The sequence below is a fragment of the Pseudopodoces humilis genome, chromosome 18 (genome assembly GCF_049639895.1).
Source record: "Pseudopodoces humilis isolate 2021_Gansu_Grassland_sample_001 chromosome 18, ASM4963989v1, whole genome shotgun sequence".
NCBI classification, from domain to species: domain Eukaryota; kingdom Metazoa; phylum Chordata; class Aves; order Passeriformes; family Paridae; genus Pseudopodoces; species Pseudopodoces humilis.
The window spans coordinates 10,343,389-10,370,741 of NC_142217.1; the positions used below are offsets into that span (position 1 = coordinate 10,343,389).

The 27,353-nt window shown below is 36.3% G+C and overlaps 1 protein-coding gene across 1 annotated transcript; it reads left to right on the forward strand.

Moving 5' to 3' along the window:
- Positions 1-408: 408 nt before the first annotated feature.
- On the forward strand, positions 409-26,378 carry IQCK (IQ motif containing K). The gene is made up of 8 exons (XM_088064315.1): positions 409-439; positions 1,060-1,186; positions 2,534-2,631; positions 8,026-8,078; positions 8,193-8,270; positions 17,199-17,283; positions 23,043-23,170; positions 26,177-26,378. The coding sequence occupies exons 2-8, from the start codon at positions 1,096-1,098 to the stop codon at positions 26,376-26,378; spliced, it is 735 nt and encodes a 244-aa protein (XP_087920441.1). The 5' UTR covers positions 409-439; positions 1,060-1,095.
- Positions 26,379-27,353: the final 975 nt, after the last annotated feature.

Below are 27,353 nucleotides of genomic sequence, written 5' to 3' on the forward strand. Positions count from 1 at the left end.
TTGTGGGATTTAATTGCTTAAAGATGAATCCACTATTAAAAGCAGTCTTGTCTACTAGTAAAAACAATGGTTACTTCTGTGCGAGCATGTGCATTTTACTTATGTTGAAATATTTTGAATTATTATTTTGGTTAAAATTTTTCCCAATAAAGGGTTATTTTGTCAGTGAGAACTTGGCACTTGACTTAAAACTCTGGAGAGGACATGACAAGAGTCTCTAAAGTTCTTGCTTGTTTTAAAATGTTAGATTTCATGTTAAACAAATATTTATTGCATACTAATTTTGTTCTTTCAAACCTAAATAAAAACCTTTAAAAATAATGTTGGTTTAGAGGAAAATAAATATTGTTTAGGGTCTCCTGATAAATGTATTTTTTTTTTTTTACTTTTAGAGCATGAAGCTCAATTTTTAGATGTTCCTCAATCAAAACAAGGATCAGTAAGTACAGTTCAAGTAAAAAATCTGCATAGTGATGGATTTAAAATATTTTAAACAGCTAAATGGGAAAATTAGATACCCACAGGGTAGACTCATTCATAAAATGAAGCTATTATCTTTCAAACAACCTCTTTGAACCAACAAATATAATATTCCTAATAATTGCTTGTATTTGAAGCAACTTGGGTAAAGCTAAAACGAAAAGTTTCTTTTCTTTGAAAGGTGAATGTCAGGACTTATGAACAATATGAAAGAGATACATAAGCTTCTGAGTGGAAAACATTTTTCCAGAAAATGTTACTAGTATTAATTTCCAAACAATTGCTATTTCTTACAATGGATAGAGTATTTTTAAAATTGTGGTATCTCACCATATTCTCTCAAAAGGAGTCATATACCTTCTGTTAGGTTTGGATGATTTTACTGTGCTGGAAAATGCAGAAGTTTTTAAAGTATAGTTATATATTTTTAAGTATTCAGAAAATAAATAATGCAGTGTTTAAATAAGAAATTATAATTCTATAATTTTTAGCTGTATATTTTTTTTTCTGTTGAATTGGATTGTATATTTTTATTTAGTCTGCTGGGGTATTTAGGCAGGATACATTTATTTTGAACAGGTGCCTTTGGAAAGAGCAAAGTTGCAGCCATTACTTATGGAACAACTTTTTTCTGACCCTGCAACCCAGTATCGGGTTCCCACACTTGGGGAAGCCCCTTCTGGAGACCCCCCTGATCCAAAAAAATGTAAGTAGGAGTATATTATCTTGAACCCTGCTGTGATTATTTTTCTTGCATATGGCAAGGGTTTTGAATTTATTTAATTTAGAGTGTTAACAGCAACAACACCTTTGGTTGTGTGGAATTTGCATGGTTAGGCCTCTGCTCTGAAAACGGGGAGATTGGCCAGTTGGTCAGTGGAAGAAATATCAACTTTTGCATTACAAACCAGTAACATTGACTAGCTAAGGTAGTTCTGTGCATTTCTGAATAAGTGACTTTTTATTTAGTCACTTAAACTAGAAATAGCAGGCATTTCTACCTCTGATTTAATAATGCAAAACTAGGATCAATAGACTAAGTAGAAAATTGAATTTGCAAACTGCTGTCAGAATACTGTCTTTACCCATCTGATTACCGACTAGAATGGAAACAGCTCTGAAGTTTTGTTCTTTCACTTTTACCAATTCCTATACTTTATAATAAATTTAGCAAGCAGCAATGTGTTTTTATTATGCATTTTAGCCCTTCATTTTGTCTTCTCTTCCATTAATTCTCGCTCATTAGGAATTCCTGGTGCAAGTCAGAAGCAGTGTTACCCTTGGCTTTTATAAATAGTGTCCTCCCAATTATGAGCATTTCCTGGCAGTATATGAACCAGTTAAAGGTATAAAGCTGAGAATAAATTCAGTGTTGCAGCTGTGTTGCCAGAAGAGAACACTCCATGACTTAATCTTTGCTTTGCTGATCACACCAAGACCTCAATACTTCCCGAATGGAGAGAGGTGCCAAGCCACACAGTCCTCAGAGAGGGGAAAAGTTGGATATATGGAGTTGTGTTAAATTCTCTGAAGGATCTGGCAAGTATGAAGCAATTATGACAAAGAAATCACAGCACCACTAAAATATAACCTTTGGTTTTTCCTCTGTCTAGAAATTTAGTTTTATGACTAACTCTGATAATGCAGATTGTAAAGGGCATGAGATATCAAAGTGGTTTAACTGCAACAGTGCTGAGTTCAGCACAGGCTAATTTCTTCCTGTCAGGGTAAATTAATTCACAAAACTTTTCACTTCTGTGACTAAACTGCTTCTGGTGTATGAGTTTATTCACTCAAAACTAAATCTGACATATCTGAAGCACAATGAGTTTGCAGTGTTGGTGCACCTTTAGTTTGAAATTTACTCAACTTTGTGTTGTGTTGGCTGAGGAGAAGTGAAGACAGACCCGTGGCTGAAGGGAACAAATCTGCTTTGTCCAAGCTGTGATGGTATTGACAAAATGACTGGTACTGACTCTGTGATATCTAATGGTTGTGTGTTTGTGAAATTCAAGTGCTTAGCTGTAGGTGAAGGCTATCCTGTTTTGTTCAGGTTCTCCTCGAGAATACTTGGAGTTTTACATATTCCCAGTGCTCTTACCCGGACTGGCTGCTCTTGTGGAAGAAGCAGAGAAGGAGAAGTGCTTTGAGGTTAGTTTGTAGTTTTCATTTCAAATCACTGGCAGGAAGTTACAGGCTTTTTTTTCACAGGCAGTATATTTTTTTAATTTGGTCTTTTGCAAGAAAACCAACCACAATCATACGATATAACATAGCATGGGTTGTTTTGGATCTGGTTTTAAATGTTATTTGCTCCAGTAATTCAGAATAGGTTACATTCTACATGAACTTGATCATTATGACAATCTCTAGGTCCCTACAAATCGTCCTTAAATATCTGATTGTATCTAGCCTAAATGATGTTGTGTTGTGTTTTAGAGGAGCAGGTTTCCTTTCAGATTAATCCATTTCACTCATTTGAGGGTGATGTACAGAACTTGAATTTTACCTTGTGACTCAATTATTTTTACTGGTCTGGCATTGTAATAGAGATAAATTTTCTATTTTAGCTTTTCTTTGTAAATTCCATTTAACTGGAAGACACAGTATCAAGCATGAATGAACTTATAAAAATGCAGATTTAAAAATAATTATTTGCTACATGTGTTTTTATAAATTTGTTTCCAGTGTATGTCTGGAGAGAAATTCCTCATTGTCTGTAGGAAATGCTTAAAAACCCACTAGAAATGGTGCAACACATGGCACAAATGCATTCCTCATTGTATTGCTGCAGCCTAGCAGAGCCCCAGCAATAGCTTAGGTACTGGGAGCTGGGGGGATTCCCATCATTTCTGCTATTTTCTCAAACCATGTCAATTTGAATTTCAGATCCAAACCTGTACATTTAATACCAGTTATTTCAAATTTTTCTCGGTCTTCACGAAATCTGTGTGTGTCTATAAACTGATGGATGTACAGGTGTGTATATATATCTCTAATCTGTGATGAATACAGATGAAATTGGAAAATGGCTCACGTACATGACATCTGTCTGTCATTCCTGCCATCACATTTACATTACCTAGCCAAGAACAGATTGGACATATATATTATTCATCACACGTTTAATAAAATCTATATTGATTTTTTTTCTTGAAAGCATGTGTCCTTTAAGAAAAAGGCATGTCCTACAAGTGGCTTATAATACAGGCTTTGATAGATGTTAGCTATTTCTGAAGGCAATAAAACTTAGATATAAAGATATTTTAAAAAATATTAAAATTCTTAGAAATATTTCCATTTAAAACTCAGAACAAATCTAAGATTACTTTGTCTGTTTTTAATTAATTAAAATTAATATTTTAATCAGATTTTAGTGATATTTATATTAGAAAGTGTCTGTGCTAAAAATGGATTTTGTATAGGTCTGTGTGCTGCTTTGTAGAAAACTACTAAGAGGAATTATTTTCTAATGTACAGAAACTTGATAAAAATGAGTTCATCTTATAGAAAACACACTTATGTGGAAAGATGCCCTGCTACTGGGGAGCCAAGCTTAGAAAAGCAAGCTGATGTCAGGTGATAGTTTTCCACTGTGACCTCATTTCTTCCTCCTTTTGAAGAATAACTAGGCAAACAATAGCTGTTTATGCTTGCCATATAATTGACTATTTGTGTTCTTTTCCATTACTGTCCAGGTGCTTGTACTTGCACATTCTGTTTCCTTATCTGACATAAAATGTGGTTTTAGTTATCCTTTAGGTTGGTAGGAAATGTGTTGTATGGATTTGGAGGCGAAAAACCCCAACTTGATATAATTTGTGTTAAAAAGGCTAATGAAATAACTTGAACTGAATTTTAGGATCAAAAGCAGAGTCCTTAGAAACCCAAAGTAAGAACAGGGAGAAAGGATATTGTGATAAACACATTGAAATACAACTTCCAAAAATAAGAGGACAACAAAGATTGAAAAGATTCATGGAATTCATGAGACAACAGGACATGAAGAAGATTAATTGTGATTAAACTAACTGAAATCATGAAGGATGAGAAAAGAATACTGAGTTTGAATTCTGGCTAGACATGGGTCATTAAAGCCTGTAAAGGGCAGTTGTATAGAATAAACCAGGGGAAGATAAATGGAAGAAGCCCTGGGAGGAAGGGAGGAATACTCAAACTGACTGCAATCAATGTTGAATGAGCCCAGGAGGAGAGAGGGGGAATGGCGAGAGAGAATGATGAGTGTGATTTTGATGAGAGGGACTAAAGGTTTTCATGTTTTGAAAGGAAATTAAGATGAATGGGAAGGAAAGGAAAAGTTAAATAGGAGAGGTTTTGAGCAATTGAAATTGTGTTAAGGAAGATCAGATCCTGGGGCCAGCAGAGGAATTCAAGGAAGAGCCCAGAGAAGGTGCATCTGGAGAGGAAGAATTGGACAATCACCTGGGAAAGTCAGGAAAGGGAAGTGGTTATGCTGGAAGTGGGGATTTGTGTAGGAAAGATCTTTTTTGAAAGGTGCTAAAGAGGCATAACAATTTACACATTTAATTTAAAATAGCCTCTCTTGCATTATGTGATCTGAAAAGCCAAAGCCTAGAAAAACCAGCAGCTGCTAGATATATGTTCAGACTTCAAACTGACATAAAGATGAGAAAAGTCTGCAGAAGCCTCATTTTTAAATTAGAGATTAAAGAAACCTATTAGGTTGCCCAGTGTATTTCCTCACTGTTTTTTTTTCCCCTACCATAAGTTCTCCTGTGTTTTATCCCATCTGCTGTCAAATGCCTACAGGGGAAAGACTATTTTCTTAAATCTTTTCTCTCATGAGAACTGACTAATGCATTAATTTTTCAGCATTAAACTGAACAATGTATATAAAGTGTTTTTATTAGAATAACTCTGACTTTTCTTTCTAGTTATCTATCACAGAAGGAGGAAGCTGTATCAGGCTCTGTAATGGAATATATTATATTTAAAATTATGATAGACTGGGGAAAGGGAATGGAAGGTTTCCTAATGACTTTGCCATCTTCTGATCACCAGTATAGTTTCATGATTATTACCAAGCACATCGTATTTAAACTGAAAAATGGAAAATGAATTCTGAATGTAAACAGTTTATAAACACATCTGCAGGTTAACAATGCACATTGTACAGATATTTCCTGTTTTTATCTGGATTCATGCAGCATAGGAGGAATGTGTCAAAGGCAGGTCAATTTATGTAATTTTTTCCCTTTATAAATGTTGACTGCTGTGCAACTAATGATTTAATTCTCTAGCAAAATAAACTGTTTCCTGGCAAAGAAAATAAAATAAAAAAAATATTCAGCTTGATTGAATTCCTCTCTGCTAAGTTCATTGCCTCTAACAAGGATAAAACAAGATGAATTTGATTCCTTTGGTGATGGCTGTTTTGACAACCCTGTTCTGATCGTTTTTTCCCATTGCAAAGGAAAAGCAATTTACTTAGATTAAATTACAACTGCTAGATTAAATTGAATTTTGCTGTCAAAGTGTAGAATTTATTCTCTGAAACAATTCCCTAAGTAATGGGACCCATTTTCATCCTGTGACTGAGAATAGCTGTACAGTGACAATCAGACAATGCTGTTTGCTCAGAGATTCTGTGCAAGTCAAGATTTGTCCATTTAACATCTGAAGTGACTCACAGAAAGCTTTGCAGTGAAGGTATTGGTCTCTTAAAGTTTAGGTGTTTGGCTTCTTGGAAGAGCATTTGGTATTGGCATAAATGTGAAAATTGCATGAGGAGCTTTGTTTCTTCCCAGCCAGGCACTTAATGGAGCTCTACCTGAACCCCAAAGCTTTGGTTGTCACAAAAGAGGTCATTAAGGCATGTATGGCTCAGGATTAATAATTGTTTTATGGTGATCTCATCTTCTGTTCTTCTGCTTTCTTTTGCTCTCTCTCTCTTTTTTTTTTTTTTTTTCCTGTTGAAGTCAGACCATATTTCTACCAAGGGTAAGATTCCCTTGGAAAATTAAAAGCTTTCCTGGATATCCTGTAGGACTGCCCTGCAGTCCAGCACTAAACTTCACACTTGTCATCCCCCAGCTACATGACTTCCCTGTGTTCTTCCCTGGGCAGTCAGCACCTCACACAATGTTCCTCTTCCACTTCACCTGTGGCTGACCCCCAAATTATGACATATACCATGAATTGAAAGAATTAGGCTATGTAGAGCATTTTTTCCTGTCTCTCTGTTCACATCCGAGGATAATGCATAGAATAAATTCATTTTTCATGCATTAGATATTCAATTACATGTTTATTGTATTTTCCCTTGCAAGTGGTAGTAGTATCTTAACTTCTTACATTTTAATCAAGACTTCAGCCTCTTTTGTGACATTAAGCAGTTTCACAAAAGCATTTGACTGGTGTGAATTGTTTTCCTAAGAAGCAATTATTACAGCTGAATCTCCTGTTTGATGGATAAGTGTTGGGATGGGAGCTCAGCTTGCTTTTAGCTCAATGGCTGCTGTTGTGATGAAGCACTTGGTGCCCTGGGGCTGCAGGGGTTCAATGTCTTTTAGGGCTCACTCTGACTGTGAGCATCCAGAACACATCTCATGTCAGAGGGGTTCTCAACATGCTGATCAAGCTCTCCTGTTATTCCAACCAGAACTCCATGTTCTATTCTCCACGTGATGGTTACTGTGGTTTGTGACAAGCAGAATGAGAGCCTGTACTCATTTATACATTCAATCTGTCAAGATGGAATGTGGAGAGGAAATCCTTAAAAAAAATAAGGATTTCCTAATCCATTTTGGCTTTATCAAAATTCAGGCTCTGAATGGCTGGCTGTGGTACTGGCTGCACAAGTCCCTAAGGATAACCTGCAGTGAAACATTTTGCAAAATCCTTTTTATTCATTAAGATTGAGAACTGGGAGCAAAGAGCACAAATTTTTTGCTGTGAAGCTCCAGGTTTTGAACTTTTTACCTGGTTCTCTGTAATGTCCATAGTTTCTGTGGTTGTGGACAGACAAAAGCCTTCCTTTGGCTTTGCCTTCCTTTCTGGACACCCAGCAGATAATTTGGTCAGAGCAGCCATACAATGCTCTGTGTATATTCACAATGTCTTCAAACTGGTTCCATGCATGAGGAAACAATATCCAATCAATGTTCCTTCTGTGTTTTGGAAGAAATGAAGTATTTTGAGTATGATAATAAACTTTAAACAAAATGGCAAGGAATTTACAACATATTTTCATGTATGAATGAGTTCTGTTAATTGCTTCACAATGACATTGCCACTTAGAACACCATTCAGAGATCTTTGTTCTAGATACACTGTAGCAAATATCAAGATAATTTATGTAGAATTTTCTCACTCATAGTTTGTCTTGAAATCATTCCACAAAATTTCTAAAATTTTGGCTGAACCACTGTCTGTTGGCTGTATCTATAAAGAGTAGACAGAGTAATGTACTGTATATTTTATTTAATAAAAGCAGTCAATTTAGCTTAAACATATGACCAATCCAAAGATAATAAATAATTTGAAACTATCTTCTATCTTTAGGGGAAAAGAACCAAATTTATTCCCTCTGATTTCCTAACTGAGTGGTTATACAAGTAAGTTAATCATGTTTTTTTGCTACTAAGTGTGTTCAGTGATTCCAAGGCTCTAATTTGCAAATTGAATAGCTGAAATTTAAATTAATATGAGTTGTTTTCCTTTTTCTTTAGCAAGAATCCAAAGAGGAAAGATGAGTCATTCACAGAATTGTTTTCCATTCCTTTTGTTAAGGACTGGCTAAAGGACCAGTAAGTTGTTGCTGTACTCAGAATGATCTTTTATCCTTTTATTCTTTTGCCCCTGCTATCCCAAAAAAGAGCCTCAATGTGTTGCAGCTGTGCCCTCAAAAATGCCCTTTACTGTGTGCAACAAAGAACGATGTGATAGTTTCTAACTGGCTAGTGTATTACAAGGTATTTTGTACCAGAATTGTTCACAGATAAATTAATTTTGAATTCCTAAACATTTTAATTGTAGAATGCAGGATATTTGAATAGTCTGGTAGTGTTATGAAGATCTTTGTACTAAGGAGTAAAGCAATGTTTTCAGTGCTGCTTCCTCCTATGGAAATCTTTGAGAGTGTAGGCAACAAATTCTTCTCTAACTGTAAGCAGCTGCTTTCGAAATACCTGTAACAATCCTTGGTGTCAGGATGCATTCCTGCAGACATTTGTGACTGAGAAATGAGCACTTGATTTTGGCAGCCTCAATCATATATTCTGTGTTATTTTTGTAGAACCAAGCAGCACAATAGTTTTGAAAGAAATGCTACTGTCCTTGAGACTGCATTTACTTTAAAATATAGCATCTGTGTGAGAAAAGCAAAGGATTAGTCCATAGTGAGGGAATAAGAAACTAGCAGAGGTCAGATTTTAAAGAAAATTTTCAAATTGAAAACTTAACTGGGATCTGGATTGGTAATTGGTGAAAACATAGAGATTAATATCTTTGTAGATACATTTACTTTGTTGCAGGATGTATGTGGAAATTGAGCTTTTTTTGAGTTCTTGACATGTGGCACTTGGAATCTTGAGACACCAATGGAGCAAGAGGGAAGTTCCTTATCACAGGTCTGTGGATAAGCTGTCAAAAGGGTTAACTTTGATTCCCTGAGAGGTGGTCATGTGGCCAGAGTTGTGTAGGACATTTCTGCAGTATGAGACCCCTTTGGAGAATGACCCATTTCATCCCAACTCTGATACCTTCGGCCATTGTGCTGTCCTTCCACTGCCACTGCTGTTCAAAGCTGCCTCTGGTGGGACACATCTGCTCCATTCTGTCACACACACTTCTTGCCAACAAGATGCCCATTTAAGGCTGAGGTTTGGTGCTTTGTAAAGTGAGCATGAGCTGCAGCCTGGCTGTTGTACCCATCTCCTTAAGCACACAGAAGAGCCCTTGGCCAGTAAGGCAGTTTTGATACAGCGGGCTTGTGAGGATGGATGTTTGTACCAAAGGTAAAATCTCTAAGATCAGTTTTACAGATGTTTCTCTTGGAGGTAAAGCTGAGCAAAACATTCTCTGTTCTTCACCCCAACCTGCTGTAGGCACCCTAATACCACCTTGTCTGTTTGGTAGGCTTCTTGATTATTCTGATCAGGGCCCTACTCTGAGTTAGGAATCTCTCTGCCAAAATGTGTGAGGAGGGTTTGTAAAGCTATTTAAAACAGGTAATTTCTCCACTCTGCTTCACCTTGGAGAGTGACAAACCTGTGTATTGGCACAAACAAAGGATTAAAATGAAGGGCTCAGGGCAAGGTGAATAGAATAAATGAGCTGCTAAGATAGAGAGGTGGTGGCAGGAACTGCTTAAGTCAGCTTTGCCAACAAGAGAAATACACTGTGGAATCACAGCCTGAATGACTCATAGCTTCTGTTAGTAGTGGTGCTCCTAAATAACATAGTGACAGCTCCACAAGGACACTGGAGTGTCAGAGTCCTACTGAAGTTGATACACTTCATCTTAAATGCTCTAAACCAGTAGGCTCTTAAAATAATAATTATTAAAATTATTATTAAATAACTACTTTTAGTGAGCTTATCCTAAAATTACAGATTTGAAAAATGCTGCTTCTGGAGTAAATATTATTGGAGCAAAGTGAAAGGCTGCAATATTAAATAAGAATAAAAATAAGAGAATTTATTATTATGTCCTGCATATGTCATAAATAGTTTATTATTATATCTTTCCAGCCATCAGATTAAAATGTAATTGATTCTGTTTTTTATTGTCATTGCCATTTCTATTTTTAAAGGAGTTTTCATTTTTTTAACAAGATTAAGAATATATAAGAGACAACATACTAAAAAGTGCTGGTCAAATTTTGATGAAAAACATCCTTATGCCAATTGTTTAGATGGGTTTATCAGTTCCGAGCAGTCTTAATGCTTAAAAAAAAACCAACAAAAACCACCAAAACAAAAAAAACCCAGAGGAATTTTGGTTTTGTTCTATCCGAGATCCAGCGTTTAAAAATATATTCAATACTTGAGTATGACTTTTTTGGCTCTCCTCCAGTGCCTCCAGTTTCTTCTTTGAAGATCCTTTTTTTTTTTTTTTAAAGAATAGTCAAAGCCACAGTCTTATGAGCTTCACTTTCTGTGCAATGCGTTTCAAAATGAGATCTTGCAGCCTACTTTTCCCTAATAAGGAGACCTAAATGCTGCTTCAGTTTTCAGAATTTTAAATGCAAACCTTGTACCTTCAAAGCCTAGTTATTGTAGGTGAAGGAGCTTGTAACATTTGAATTTGTTTCCAGCTTTAGTGTAATAATTGCTGACATCTTAGTATAGGTACCCTGTATTCCACTGAGTTCTGTATGTTACCAGGAGTGCTGACAAAATATTACATCTCTTGGGAATCTTCAATTCCCCAAGCACATTTCAAAAGGAACAGAAGGGCTGTTGCTTCAGTGCTGACTGGAAATCTCCATATCACATGCCAGACATTTCTGTTGCCTCAAAGGACAGCTGCACCTTTCAGAGGGCAGGAAAGTGGACCTTGAACACAAAACCAGCACATGTTTGTTGGGTGCTTGCTGAGATACAAACTCATGTACCTGTTCCTCCATTCGAGGCTGCTGGTAGAACCAAGGAAACAGAATTAGAGCTGTGAATGTTCTGTAATCCTATAAATATGCTAATGAGCACCACAGTTGCCTTTTGTCAGCATTTTCCAGTGGTGTTTCTGGTTGAACAGCACTGAAGCTCAGTTGCAAGTAACCAAGCTCTGTGTACTGAATCAGGGCCAGGGAAAGTCAGTGAGCTCTGATGATGCTGTGATCCCTCTGAAATTTTACTTTTCTGGCATAGATAGTCTGAGTAACATGGCAGCATCATTTCCCAACCTTTTTTAGCATATTAATGAAAGAAATATGAAAAAACCAATAAAACACTCCCTCTGCTCTGAAAAACAATGATATCATAAAAGTCTGTCATGTGAATTTAACAATTTGACAGCATTGTTCAATATAAACCTCGACCTTATATCCAATAAGAGAGAGTGGTACATGGTATATGTTAGGAACAAGCATAAGTATTTCATGGCTTTTGAAGTTCACATAAAAAATAATTCACAGGATTTTTTTAATCTGTATTTTCTCCTTTTTTATTAGAGAGATTTACTTGCTACCCAGTTCAGAAGGACACATTTCCTGGTTTAATCTATCTGCATGTACCAAAACAAGTGTACAGACACAGAGAAAATATCTTTATCATGCCCTTACTGAAGTGGGCAGCTAAGATATAAACAATTACTAAATTTGGAGTAGTGGCTTTTTGCCAAATATCTGTATACACATATATATACATTGATTATTTTTTTTCTCCCTCCCCCAGATATTTTAATTGGGTGAAGTCTGCTGGTCTCAGCTGCCTTTACAGTTGATTTCATTGTCAGCTCTCAGATGGCAAATAGGGCTAATTTTGCATGGGTGACTGATTTTTTTCTTTCCATAATATGCCCAGTTTCTACAGGCTGTGCTTTCTGCACACTGCCATATTTAATTGGTGTGTGTCTAAACCAGCCATGTTTGGAGTATGCTTCATTTGCCTTATATTTTCTTCTTTCATTTTCTTTAATAATTTGAGCTTTAAAGAACATTTTATTGTAATAAAGTCCAACAAATACATCTCCATGGATGTTATTCTGTGTGTTTCCAAGTAAAAATTGCCATTCAAGTAATGTGGCAGAATTCAAGTTAACAAAGGAGAATTTTTTGCTTAAAAACTGTGTGTTGAAATACTGCAGAAATTTTCAGAGTAAAATATTTATATTTTGTAACAATGCTTTATGGGGTTGAAGGTTTTATGGCTGTAATATCTGATGCATTAAAAATGCTTTAATTTATATAAAGGTTGTCAAAATGGCAATGAGAAAACTGAACATTTATTAGTGCTTTGTGATATCTTCCTAATGTTGCTGTTGGCGCACTAAGGGGAGCTTTTCCATGTTTTCACCATACAAAGTCTGACCTAAAGTACACAAACATAGATGGAAATTTTCCTGTCGACATGAGTGGCCTTTGGAATAGATCCATGTTTGGTTTCCTTCAGTCCGGGCCCACAAACACTCTCACTGACTACATAAATATTGGTCCTAAGAGAGAGAAAGCTGAGGCAATGCTTTGTGACTTCCAAAATCCATAGCAAGTATGCAAGCACAGGAGAGCTGAGTTGGAGCATTAAAATGGACACGTCCTCCCAAGGAGAGGCAAGAAATCCACTGAAATCTTCAGACAGAACTGAAGACAAAAGATTCTTGCTCTGCTGTTTTTTGGCATGTTCTCATCACAAAGACTTCTTGCTGTGCTTCCTCCAATTCCTCTGACATTCTTGTTACAAATCACCTGTTCTGCCTCAGTCTCCTGTTGGTTACATGACTCTGCCTCCCCACATAACAACTTTGTCATGTTAGTTCCACACTGTCTTGTCTTTTTATCATGTCTTTTCTTCATTATAAATAGATAAGCAAGTATATAAATAGCTGGTATGTGTTTAACAGTTGAATGCATATTGTCACTATGGTGACTTTAATAGCACTCTCAAATGTATTTATAACATTTTTTAATTCTATTCACTATTGACAGTATAAAGGAGCTTTTATTTGGACAATATGATAGAGAAGAAGAGTTCTTGTTAGTAGGAATCACACTTTAAAATGTCTACTTGGTTGCAGTTCCTCTTTTAAGAGGTTTAAATTTGGTTTTAATTTACAATCCTTCAAAAATGTACTCTCCATATAATGCACTAAAATGTTTTATTGTATATTGTAAAGGTTTTGTTTTTCTCAAATACTAATAATATTCTAATGCATTTAGATTGTTGTAAAAGAAAACTAGTGATTAGGAATTTATTTCTGACTATGGAATAATTGTAATAATACTGAAAATGTTATAAAGGTCTCAGTTCACACTCTATATGACCTGTGAAAATGTTTCAGGGTACTCTTGTCAAGTGTCTATGGGAATATTTCCCTGGAAATCTGAGAGGCTCATACAGTGCCTGTGTAACATTTGATCAATATATGTAATTGATTTTAAATACCAGGCCAGATGAATCAGTACTTCAGTGTCTGATTGCTTATGAACCACCATTTTCCTGCTTTTTGGGTAAATGACCTTCATAGTATTTGTAAGCAGAGATTTTTGAGACATTTATTTTGAATCAGAACAGTACTTTTTCATTATTGCACACTTTTGGAGATCGGGATAGGCATGTAAGAAGAAAGACATAAAGAAGGCAGCTGTTGCTGTAGTGTTTCTTGATCCTAAGAAATACTGCAAATATGAAAGATAACTACTTTGAGAAATTTCCAGGAGAGCTTTTTTGGTTGTTCAGACCAGCACGGGATTTTTTTGAGTATTTCCCAAAACAGACTTTTTCAGAATGTTTTTTAAAGAGTTATACAGATCATCACAGTCATTTACTTGTGTGTCTTACATTTACCCCTATTCTGTGGCCTGTTCTCTTAGATTATGATTTTTTCAGTGACTCTGTCATTGCCTGTGTTCCTACATGATCTAAATATTCAAGAACAATAACCATCACAGTCAAACTATGGCTGTGGTACTGAAACTCAGGAGTCTCCTCATCCTTTTCATTAGGGTTGCTTCAGTATTTGTAGAGAAGATATTTCTAAAAGCAGAGAGAAACCCAGGCCCTTCTGTGACTGCACCTGGAGATTCCTCTCTCACCTGCACACCACCAGCCCCAGGCAGTGCTGCTCTCTGCAGGCACCTGGCTCTAAGGCTGCTGCTTAAATGGGGGGGTTGTCTGCTACTGTTAGGAAACAGATTGGAACAGGGAGAGCCATTACAAAACCTTGAATTATATATTCTGAAAATTTTCTTGATTGAATTTTTTCTTATATTTTGTTTCCAAGGAAGGAATCAGGCCTATTTGTAAGACAGATTGGGAATATGAAGACAGAGTTTCTGACAGGGCATTACTGTGTGGAAATACTGCCAGAATTCAGTGCCCATCACTGTGACTATGAACCCCCAGAGATTTTGTCTATTTTGGAGACAAGATAATGGAGAGACACTTTTCCTCCCTCTTTCAGAGTTCATTGAGAACCCCATCTTCTGTCCATGAGGAAATCAGATACATGTCTTCATTAAGAACCTTTTTCAATGCCTCCTACATTTATTTAATGCAAGTCTGTTTTATATCTTCAGGGTGTGAAATTCCACTTGCATAATGTCATATAAGTAGTGAATATCTCACTGACTCAAGATCTGTACAAGTTTGCTCAGAAAGCAAGAAACGTGTTTCTGGAATTTAACTTTTCTCAGTGTCTGCTTTATGCAGATTTGGTAAAATAAAATACTTAAGAAAAAAAAATTATCTCTTTTACAGGTGCAACTTATGTTAAGCAGTAAATGTATATGTAAGTAGATATCACTGTATCATATGTGGGCTTTTAAGATCATGCATAATCAAGGACTAAATAAGCAGAATGTAGTTAGTGTACATTGTGCTGTCAGTTTGCATCTTGGAGGCATACAGCTGTCTTCTGCCCAAATGACAGACTCCTCTTGCCCTCATTCACTGCTGAGGGGTGATTGCCTCTGCTCAGATTCTATTTTTATTTGACCTGCAGAAAACTGTGTATATTCTCCATTTATACCCTTAGACCAAACTGGAGCTGGCATGACTTCTGGTCTTTAGAGCTGTGCCATTGAAAGGATTGGTATCTGCCAGTGAGTGTCATACTAAAAATTAAATCCCAGTTTTGCTTGATTTTTTTTTTTATATTGCTTTCTCAGTTTTAGTGTTGGATTATAAACTAGACGTTTTTATAATTTGAAAATGAAAGCAAAGAAATGCTAGAGTTGACCTTGCAGGCTAGGAGAAATCTCAAGTTGTTCTTTGGAGATGTACTTATTCTTAGAGGAAGTTCAGTGTCTTTGATATAACTGCTGTAAAATATGTATGTCTTCCTGTGATTTTTCCCTAAGTTTTGGTTTTCAGAAAGATCTAAAATAGAACAGAGGATGAAAGCCTATCAGGGAAATAAGCACAGTCCAACTTCAGATTTTTAAGTCTGATTATAAGAAGCTGTTATCTCAGGAAGCCTTGCTTGTCCAGCATTTATGATTTCCCCTGAGCAGGAGAAATGCTAATTAATGTTCACAGAGCTAAGATGGTTTAGCTCAACGGAGAGACTGCTTTTTATTTTTGCCTTATTTCGACTTTTCCAAACAGACCAAGGTTTTACTTCACATTAAAATAAATGTAGGCCAAAACCCAGCTGACATGACGATGAGACCAATTTAGCTGAATACACAGACTAAAACGGTGGAGTCACTGTAGCATTAGATAAGAGGTAAGGCTGTGCTCTAAGTTGAAATGCTCCTGCAGTGGAGACAAGCCCTAAGAGAAAGACATCAGAGAGCATAGGAAGCTTACTAGGGCAGAGACTAATATGAATGAAATTAAGTGAAAGGAAAATGTAAGCTGTCAAGCCTCCTAGCTTGGGCTGTAATATGCCATAAATAAATTTCCAAAAGAAATTGCAGCATTTTAGCCAGAAAATGTAAGACTGCATAAATAAATAGCTTGTTATTAATGGGCTTTGCAGTGTACGTGTCTTTATAAAATAAATACTATAGATCATATTTCTGCATGGGCTGCATGTATCTGTGGGTGGGTGCTGCATCCAAATTCATCATGGTGTGTTCTTCCAAGTCAGGGCTGTGTTCAGTCTGTTCCCCATGCAGGGAGAGTGGCTCTTGGCAGCTGTGCCAAGGCTTCTCTTTAGAACTGGTATTTTCATCAGCTGCAGTGTTATTACCCTATAGTTCACTGGCTGCAAATTACATTTCTTATAAAAGACAGTATAGAAACAAATTTGGTTTTATCCTTTCCAATGGATGATTTTTTTTGGTCATTGTGTCTGGAAATTAAATTAACACCCATAGAAAATGGCTTTTGGGAAGCAAGGTTTGATATAGTCATGTGAGATTTTGCTGGTGATGGCTGAATTTAATTACTAGCTTGATCCCATTAAAATTGGTAGCAACAGAATCACCAAATGTGCTTTCAAATTATCATATATTTTGGCTGAAAATGGTTGAGTTCACAAATGTACTACATTCTTTTATCACCAAAAGAAAGTGTATATGGTATCAAAAGTAAAATCTCAGCATTTCAAGAACTTGCTTAGACATTTGTAAACATGGATTCATGCTATGCAGATATGATAATCATTATTTTTCAGCATGTTTTAATTTAAAGTGACACCATAATGTAAATGAATGTACAAAGATATGTTTATATTCTGTGTATTTCATGTAATAAACATTTACATCATAAGTCTGTTCATTGTTGCACACACACTAAAACCTTCCTTGCTTTACAAATGGCAGAGTGCTTCCCTTGCCCACCTCAAACCTTATCATAATAGAAGGAGTTTGAAATGTACAAGAATAAGGAATATGACTGTGCTTGATGTGCCATTTGTATATTATTGTTTTAAGAAGGAATTTTTGTAGTGCATATTAACAATATATTTCTAAAGGAGATATTCTTTGTGCATTTTGTTTTCAGAGCAGTAAGAAATTGTGTCTTTCAGGCTCCTAAACAACATTTCTCTTTTTGATAAAATATACTGTTAGGCAAGAAAGTGTTATACATTTATAGGCTGTCTGTTTAAAAAAAAAATTTTTTTTAAGTCCTAGACCACCAACTCCTCTATCTCTGCTTATATCAGAAGAAGAAGCAAGCATACTAATTCAGTCCTTCTGGAGAGGTTATCGGGTAAGAGTAATCTATAATTATTTTGCTTGATGTTGAAAACTGTAGGACTGTGAAGGCCCCGGGGAAAATCCTTACATAAATTTTAAGTAGGGGATACTATAAATAGCTGCTGAGACCCCTATGGTTCATTGGCTTTGGATGTTGCTCTGCCTTATGCCTAGTGACTACAGTTTTTTCACAGGCATTTATGCTGATGTAATCTCACTGTTTTCCTCAACAACAAAAAATCCACAGAAATTCGATTTTCCAAAGTACAATTAACACTGAACGATTTTCTTTCTTTAATTGAAAGTTGCTTTGGGTAGTTCTCGAGGATGGAGTGTGACTTTGTTTCATGCAGGGATATGTGAGTGAATGTGGGGATGCATGAGGATTGGTGAGGTCTCTTGAGAAATAAATGCACACAGAAAGAAAGGACAAGGAATTGAGACCAAGAATGAGACAGGAGATTTATGAGTGGCATGGAGGCTGTTATTCAAGGAAAAGGGAAACAAAATGATAAGCAGATGTTGTAAGGCATACTAGTAACACAGCATTAGTGCCATTCCCTGTTTAAGGGGGAAAAGAAAGGTACATAAAATAAATGCAAAGAAAATTGTCCAGTGCTGTTATTTTGGAGAGTAACAGCCATGCTAACCCTAGGATACTAAATAAATTAATTTGAAAATCCTAAAAAAGTTTAAAATAAAAAATATATTTTTTAAAAGCTTTAATACCTTCACACCTCAGGAAGAAATGGACTTGAAATTCAGGTGACTTTGGTGATGAAGAAATGTCTTTGACTTCCTTTATCAAAACTTAAGCTTCTAAGCAGCCTCCAGCAATTTTGTTGTGATGGACAGTGAGATATCTCTGGATGTCAGGTGCTCTTTAAATAACAATCAGTATAAAACACTCTGTTAAGTTCTCTACTATTTTTAATAAGCATGAATATGTAAGTGGCTTCTATAATGTTCTGTGCAGCCAAATATGATTAAATACCTTGAAATGTTCTTCTTGGCTGATGGATTTTTGTGACTCTTTCTGCTTGTTTGTTTTCCTTTATTTTTCTTTTTTTAAGCAGAGGCAGCATTGACACTAACATTAATTAGCACTGACAGTATCCCTGCAGGCATCCTTACAGTGGAGGCAACCATTATCCAATAACAGTTATGTTTGCTGAACACTGCAAGGTTGCTCAGATATCTCCTGCTTCTCTGAAAGCTTGTGAAGGGCACAGTTCTTCCTTGTATGGATGAACTTCAGGATTTTCACACTGGTATTTATCATTCTAAACCAATTCTCACAAATGAGAGAGAAAGTCTAGCTATAAAAGGTAGGAGACATAAAAATTATTCAGGCTATAAAATTAGGCATTAATGTTTTACCTTATTTGAGGTGAAATAATATGGGGTTTTAAAAATTAAAAATTGCAATCAGAATATAAAATAAAAATCATTAGTAAAAAATTACTGCATTGGAAAATGTGTTATCCTTGGGCTTGCAGATTAAGAGAACACTAAGCTTAAATGGGATTTCATCACATTAATGATAAGTATGTTGTGAAAAATTACCAAAGAATTCAGATTATTAGCTTTTAAAATAAATAGCTCAGCTAATGCTGATTTAATAGCTGATAATAACTGAATACCTACAAATAATGCCTTTTTGCATCCTCAAGATATTATTGTGTCAAAATTTGAAATTATTTTCTGAAGTTTTTTATTAAACCTTGTTTTATAACTCAGAGGCTTTAGAACTTTGAAATCCTGCTTTTGAAATAAAATTTACACAGTGTGATAATAGTGGGTAATTAAACATGCGCACACAGATACATGACACTGGGATGGAGAGACAGGGTACTTCATCCTTGGTCTTCTAAGACATCTCACACCATTTTAGAGGTATTTTGTTTACCATATTGATTTAGGCAGTAGAGTTTATCTAGTTATATAACTGACTGAGCATCATGTCTTCTCTTGATACTTCACTTGTTTCTGCTACCTCCAGCTGTCTGAGCATGCCAGTATCAGAAACACATGGCAAAAAATGCAAAAATGGATCAAACAGTAAAGGTTTTTCTGTGTAAAGGGGGGAAAAAGCTATAGGTACAGAATCATGAGAACTCTGATAATAAAGCATGATCAAAACAGTAAACTCATCCTTATCTGCAGCACCTTGAGAGTAACACTTGTTTAATTGTTGTAGTAATAATTAATGGCTGCCATCAACCAAGTCCTTGCTACAATCTTTTATACAAAGACACTGATGGGCACTCTGACAATAATTTCAAGTTTAATCAAGAACTGAATTCCAGAACAAATAGCAGTGGAAAATACAACTGATGATTTCTCTGAGGACATCACAGAAAGGAAAACATCTTCTTGAGAGGGCTCTTTGAGGGCCAGGGGGAGCACTCAAGTAAGACTTGAGACAGCTCTGTCATCAGAATTCTTTCTTTTCCCTTTCCACCATCCTTTTTTATTGAGGTTCCATTCATCTGTCACGGGCCAAGGCAGTATACAGCTAGGTGTCAATTTTCTAGGCACTTCTCCAACAAAAGATGATACATTTCTTCACCCCTCTACTGCAGAGTCTTTGCTTAGTGCCATTTTTATTTTTTTTTTAATCTTGAAAATTTGCATAACTATTCTCGACTAACAGAAATTTTTCATTAATAGAATTTCCTCTGATGTCTGTGGGTGAACCTTTAGTGTCACCCTTATCTGTTGTATATGTTCTCACCTAGCACTGAAAGCATGGGTTTTTTGACTAAATCTTGTAGTATCTTAGAGTTCAAATTAGACAGTATTATGTAAATACTCAGTGCTATTTTATATACATCTTTTGAGCAAAAGTTGAAGATAAAAATGCTTCAATTTTGCTTTGTAGCTTGCAAAGTGTAGTTGTGCTTTTGCTATCACAGTTTATATTGCTTTCCAGCAAGCTGTGGCTACCAGCAAAGGCTTAAACCCAGAAGGTCACACAAATATTCACTGTTATTTACATCAAGTGTAGGAGTGAACTTTGCCTTCAAAGCTAAGACCCCTCCAGGGCTTCAGGCAGTTCTGGTCTGCAGGAGAGACAGGTCAGTTGTTTGGACAAGATTCTTGACTCTCTTTATTTGCCTGGAGATTTTGCTGCTAAGTCATGGCTTTTTCATCATGCTAGCGTTGCACTCTGGTTTCAAAACAAAAGATCTTTCTAAGGAAGTATCAGTGTGCTAAACTACATTATAACTATGCTAAACTATATTAAGCATATTTGGAACTTTTTAATGTATTCTGTTACCTGCCTGTCACCTGTATTACTGGAGGTGGCCTATCTGTGTTATTTTTACCTTCTTTTTGGCCATTTTTCTAAAAAGACACTTTGTTCTGGGAGCTCATTTTACTGCTTGGATTTAATGCTGACTGACTTTGGAGTATTTGAGTATCTGACTCTGTCTTTATCTCAGAACTCTGTATTTCACTGTGTATTTCACAGCACTACCACTGCTTTATTTGCTTAGGGAGACTATACAGAATCGGATATAATTGCCTTTAATCTTTTAACTGTTAAGAGTTATTGTCTTTATTTTCAATATACAGAGACAACTGTGGCCCTGTCATGAGCCCAAGTACAGGTTCTACACAGCTGAAGTTGTAAATGGACACATCATGTTTTCAGAAATTTTATATTTAGATATGGAGGTAGTAATTTTTCTGTCTCCCTGCCTCTTGCACTTCTGTCATTTACATGTTTGTGTCCCATAAGCATTTCCTTAACCCTTTCCTCTGTGAACTGACTCCATGTAATCAGGAATTATTTGGCTTATAAAAGCATACATAGCAGCATAAAAGAAAAAATGTCTTTGGCAAGCCTAAAGAAATTATCCTGTGTTTCGATCATATTTTATTTTTGAAAATAGTCTTTTATGGATTTAATAGAAAATTATCTTATTTTTTTGTATAGCTGAATATGTCACTTGTAGCTGCAAGTTCTTTATTTTTTAAAATTTCATAGCAATCTTGTAAAAAATCCCTATAAGTTTTAAAGGAGATACTACAGAACTATATCAGTATAATGGAATATTATTGGAGGTCTAAGATGAATCTGATCCCAAGTCACTGAGCAAAAGTCTTGGCTGTTTTTATTGATTGAGTAACCTTGTATTGTATTTCTGCTCTGCCAGTGCACTGTCTGAAACATAGCAAGTTATCTTCTCCTAAGTGGATTGAAGAGTGCTATGGGAGTTCAGCTGCTGTTTATTGCATTCTTAGCTGCAGCACAGAGGAGGAATCCTGGGAGGAAAGGATAGTTTTGATAAATAATTTATACTGTTTTCTTTAAGGTTTAGGGTTTTTTATAACTAGTGGAAAACTAAGTCGTGCTCTTTTGCTCTGTATGTGTCTTGGCAAAGTGGGAGAAAAGCAGAGTGTAATGGAGAAGAGCATACAATAAAGTTCAAGTCATTGAGCAAACTCTTCACCATATCCTGTAAGAATACAGTAAGGACAATTTTATTTAGAAATTTTCTAGGGAACGAAGTGGTTATCTTCCTGCAAGCAAAAATGTGTCCAGGAGAAACTGAGCTTATTGCTGCTTGTTTCTACCATGTTGTTCCATTTCAGATTGAATTACCAGGACACTGAATCTTTGAATCATGGAGTAGTTTGGGTTGGAAGGAACCTTACAGATCACCCAGTTCCAACCCTGCTGCCATGGGCAATGACACCTTCCACCAGACCAGGTTGCTCAGAGTCCATCAAACCTGGCCTTGAACACTGCCAGGGATGGGGCAGCCACAGCTTCTCTAAATGTAGTCCTGCAACATAATGACATTTTTATATGTAACATTTAGGGAAAAAAAACCCAGACCACAGAAACTGCATTTTAAAAATAATTCTATTACAATTTGAGTCTGACTCTAAGAGGATAATCACCAGTGTCTAAGGTAATGCTGGCATGTCCCTTTCCACTGTTCAGGACAGTATCTCGTGCCCATAATGGGCAACACACTGCTAATTAATTAAATCCTGCTTACAACAAGTGTAAGCAGCAGAGTGGTAAAAGCTGTTGATGCAGAGCTAGTTCACTTCTATGTTAGTAGGAACTGCACCAGTATAAAAATTATAGATACAATACTAGAAAAATTCAACTTACATCTAAATGAAATCAAGGCCTTTGACTGTTGTAATTTTGTGGAAGCAGAATTATGCCTTTCATGGGGTGACTGACTGACAAAGAATAGGTATCATGTAATGCAGTCCAATTATTTCAAATAACAGATTAATGGCTCTCCTGTTGTGTGGGTGGGATTGCCAGTCAGCCTATTTGCAGCTGATGGCAGGTGTGAATCAGGTTGATGGAGTAAATTTTCTTCTGCATGACCCTTCATGCTCCTCTTCTGCTCTATTATTTTGGTCAGTGGGTTGGTTTTATAGTGCTATGCTTTTCTAAAGGCACTAATACCCTTCAGCAAAAGGCTTTAAATTTTAATTAATTTAAAGAATTAGCATCTCACTGCAATGTCATTCTCAGGAGTCCTTGGTAAGCAAAGTGACCACCTAATAGACATATTTATATTTTCAACTGGATTTGTCAATTGTGTGGATTTCATTTCTGTGTAAGCTGAAAACTGTAAACCTCTGTGACTTTGCTTTTACCTCAGTGCCAGCAAAGAGGATGGCTGTCACATATTTGCCCAGCCACAGCCTTGTGAAAAAACTTGTATCCTCATCCTGGGGTTACACAAAAGTATATAATAATAGTTTTCTTTTCTGATTCCCCTTCCGCAGGTTCGTTGTGATAGTGAAATACAAGAGCTACGTCAGTGGCAAAAGAAGCTGAGACAGGAGAGGCACATTACTGAGGTAGTGAAAAAATTCTGGATTAAACAGGAAGCCAAAGGCAAGTGCATTAAATTGTGGGGTTGGTTGGCTTGTTTTTACACTGTGTTGAATTTTTATACTTTGAGTTGTATTAAAAAATAGGCCACACAGTAGGACACTAATCCTGAGAGAGAAGGTAATTCTGGTGGAAATGCTTGGCTGTTTCTTTACAGTTAATACTTATTCTACTTGAGTTGCCTGTGCAGCTGAAAGTGGCAATGAAAAATACAATATACAATTCAATAATTTCAGGAAACTATGAAAATTTGCTGGCACAGTGTTTTCTAGGGCAGGATTAGACACCTACCAGCTACTCATCATGTAAGGCTGATTTTTACCAGATGGGTTGTAGTACAGTTTTTCTAAACTGTCAGATTTCTATCCAGTAAATATTCTATTGGCACTTTCCTGTAGTTATTTACAGCAGAACTTGGCCTGTACAGATGTAAAAAAACAAAAACAAAAACAAAAAAAACCCAACAAACCCAAACAGCCTAAAAAATTGCCAAGGGAAATAAGGCCAGATTCCTTCAATAACTGACACTGTCATGTGCTATTTTTTTTTCCCTGTTTGTGGACAGGAGAGTGATAATTTTTGGTGATAGGAGTTTGTTACAAAGGCTGTGTAGATTCTCCAAACATTTATTTATATTTATGTTGCAGTTTTAATCTATGAAATATCAGGTTTTATTTACCAATCCTTGAAACTGCCTAAGGGATATTTTATAGCTGAAAATAATTAATTCAGAGGAAGAAAATTATACATCACAACTGGGGAAAACTGTGTTTATATGTGTGCGTGTATTATATGGGGTGTTCATATGCAGTAAGGGAAGTAGAATTCTTGGTTTTAGTAGCTTAGACCTAGAAGATTAAATCATGTAGTAACAGTGCACAAAAATTATGAAAAGATAAAATCAGTGAGACATTAAGTTGTCTTCTAGCAGGCTTGACTTACATATGAAGAAAATTTTGGCACAGCAACCAAATTTTTCTTCAAGTGGGATTTCATAGCCTTTCTACTACAGTTTATTATGAGCTGACTTGGTAGAAAAGTGTAGGCATTTTTTTCTTTTTGAAAGAAAACACATATATCTGGATTCAAGTATCTGAAAACAGTGAACTCAGATTTCCTTTCATAAAATTATCCTTGTTATAAATTTAAAATATAAAAGATGAATTTTTCTCTTTGTAACACCTGGTTAATTTTGTCAGTGTTAATTGTTGGAGAATTGCATTCCTGGAGATAATGATAGAGGTTGACCTTGCAGGTTTGCTAATGCCTTTTAAGTGATTACAATTTAATGTTTGTGGCTTAGACTCTGTTTTCAATTTGTTAATATTTTTATCATCTCATCAAGGCATGTTTTTTCACTCATTCCATTGTCCATGGTACCAGGAAGAGATGCATGTTTCCCACTTCCAAGAAACAAACCTATATATTCACAATACAGCAATGTGAAAAAGGATTAATATGATTTTAGATGATTACACAGTCATAGCTTGCAGTCTTCATGCATATAAAATCTTAAAGGTGAAAATTACAAGTTCATTTTCAGAGGACAAGTGAACCCATTCTCAAAATGCTGCAGTGAAGACAAACAGGGGTAAGGGTGGACTGTGTCATTTGACAGTTGAATTGATTAAAACTCCTGTGTCTGAAGAAATTTAATCTTTCTATATTTAAGTTGTTTTGGAGACTTATATAGTGATAAGACTTCCTTTGCCAATTGTTTCAAAAGGAAAAACAAATTTCCTTTTAATCACTCTCACAGAGCTTTCCTGTCATCAAATAATTTATTTTAGGACTGTAGAACACACAGCTGTTTCACCACTTCAAAGAAAGTTGCAAAATTGCCCCTTTTCAATTTTTTTTCCTTAAACCAATATAAGTTTATACTGCTTATATCACATCAGCTTTCAATATTATCACAGTGTTTCTGTAATTTCTTAACTGAGCTCTGCTAAGTTAAGAGTATCCACACATCAAATAGCCTTGGGGCCCAGACAGATGGCTATTTGGAAACAGCTGTACAATTTTGAGAAGTTACTGTCCAGGGGTTTTCATTATCAATAGCTGCTGTGATGTCATAATTCATCTTGTTAGTGCTCCAGCTGCTCTTTTTTCTGCTGTTATCCTCCTGCTGTTTATTAGTGTCGTTAAACCCTATTGCATTGTAAAGTCAGCAGGGTTAGTTTAACTGCTTTTACCAGTGGTTCCATCCAACCCAGCTGACTTCGTGCTGAAGTGGATTGTGAACACCCACACAGTAATGAATGGCATAACTCAACTACTTTTTAACTTTGTCTTTCTAAGCATTTGTTTCAACCAAATTAATTAATTTGGTTAATTCAATTAATCCCCTTTAATTAAACCACTGAACTCTTTGCATCAAGCAGACAAAGGATTTATTGTTACTAAAAACTCAGATATCACAAATAAAGCATTAAGATTCATGGTCAAAGGGAAAAAGAATAACATTTTTAAGTAGACACAGCATTTTATTGTGAAATTAACCACATTAGGAAATATAATAAAGGATCTCTTTAATTTGTATATGGCTGTTTATTAGATGCTGTAAACAGTGTTGAATCTAACTGTAGGGGATGAATGGTGAGCTGCCAAATAGCTTTTAGAAAATGATGACTCGAGCAGTAATGTGATTCTATTGACACTACTAGAAAGATCAGCATACCTTCCACGGAAATATCAGCCAAAGCCTCAGTTAATGTGAGCTAACAGGCAGAGTCTGCTTTCTTGGGATTTTCAGCACAATGAAACCTTATTGCAAGGGTATGTTCTAGGTAAAAACATAATTTTATGAAATGGTGTTTGTAGACAATACTCAAAAAAAAAGATAGTAAGAAGACATTAGAATTGTAAACTCATTGTAATTAACAAATCCAAGAAGTAATTCATTTATTTTTCGTGTTTCAGAAAGTGCGTTAAACCACGTCCGTTAGTTTTGAAACAAACAGTTGAGTTTTCATTAGAACTAGAGCAGAATGAAACACTTGTGGAGGGTGTTCTGTTTTTGCAGTGGAGCCCAGGAGCCTGGTTTAGATGGGGAGATGCAGCCGCTGCCCCGTTCCGAAGGCAGCGCTGTGCCCCCGAGGCCGCTGCCATCCCCCGCTCCCTGCCAGCGGCGCTGCCGGCTGCCTCCGGCACGGTCCCCGGCTCTGCTCCCCCGCCCTCGGCAGGCTTTTCTGCTGGATCAGCCTGCCAGGCTCAGCCGGCAGTGACACCCTTTCCACCCACAACAAGGGCTGCGGGCAGCACACAGGCCGGGAAGGAGCCGGGCCGTGAGGGCCGCTCGCTGTGAGGCGAGCCCGGGGAGCTGCGGGCCCGGCTCCACAGCACGGCCAGCTCTCCCACTCCTCCCTGTGAAACCCTTCCGTCCTCTCTCAGTCCGGCTTTTATACTCTTTACTATTAGTTTTGCAAAGTGCTCTAGGATAGAAAGTGTGAAAACTGCATGAAAATCACTTTATGCATTAATAGCACCTTGCAGGACTGTTGACCTCTTTTAATGCATATGCTGGCAAAATTTCTTTCTGAGTGTGAAGAAAAAAGTGTGTTTCTTTCAGCATATATCCAGGATCATAAAGCTACAGCATTCTTGGCTGACATTTTATTTGCTATACTGCTCCACTGCTGTGTAAAATTACATTCCACAAAATGAACTATATTTAAGGTATGACAGTCCTTACTCTGAACAATTTCAGACTGAAAATGTAGAGATAAGCATAACACTTAAGACTCAGTTTAGTGGCTCACAGCTTTAGACTTGAAGGGAGAAAGAATTTTCTCTAGTATAGCACAGCTGATGGGATAAATTTGTTCCAGAATTTTTTACGGAATTAAAAAATCGTTTGCTTTCTACAGAAAATGCAGTTAATTAAAACTCAACCTCCAGAGAATGTGAGTGAATAGCAGATTGTGCTTCTGAGCACTGTTTTGTGCAGATTTAGTACTGATGGGACAGCACTGGAAAGGAAAAAGTGTCTGTCCTACAGTGCAAGGAATTTGTAAAGTATTTAAACTTTTTAATGAAAATACCAAAATCTTGGTTCATCACTTCTGTGACCAAAACACTCTGCTGACACTCTGTTGCAATGGTTACTTCTCTGCTGTTGGAAAGACTAATGCTGCTCTTACACAAACAGCACTTTCAGTTATGCTGTCCTAAGGGAATTTTTTCTTGTTCTTCTTATCTGC

Excerpts from the sequence above, each read along its gene's own strand:
- IQCK (XM_088064315.1), top strand. The coding sequence starts at position 1,096 with ATGGAACAACTTTTTTCTGACCCTGCAACCCAGTATCGGGTTCCCACA. Across the intron at positions 1,187-2,533 it reads CCCCCCTGATCCAAAAAAAT|GTTCTCCTCGAGAATACTTG; the intron begins GTAAGTAGGAGT and ends TGTTTTGTTCAG. Across the intron at positions 17,284-23,042 it reads CCTTCTGGAGAGGTTATCGG|GTTCGTTGTGATAGTGAAAT; the intron begins GTAAGAGTAATC and ends CCCCTTCCGCAG.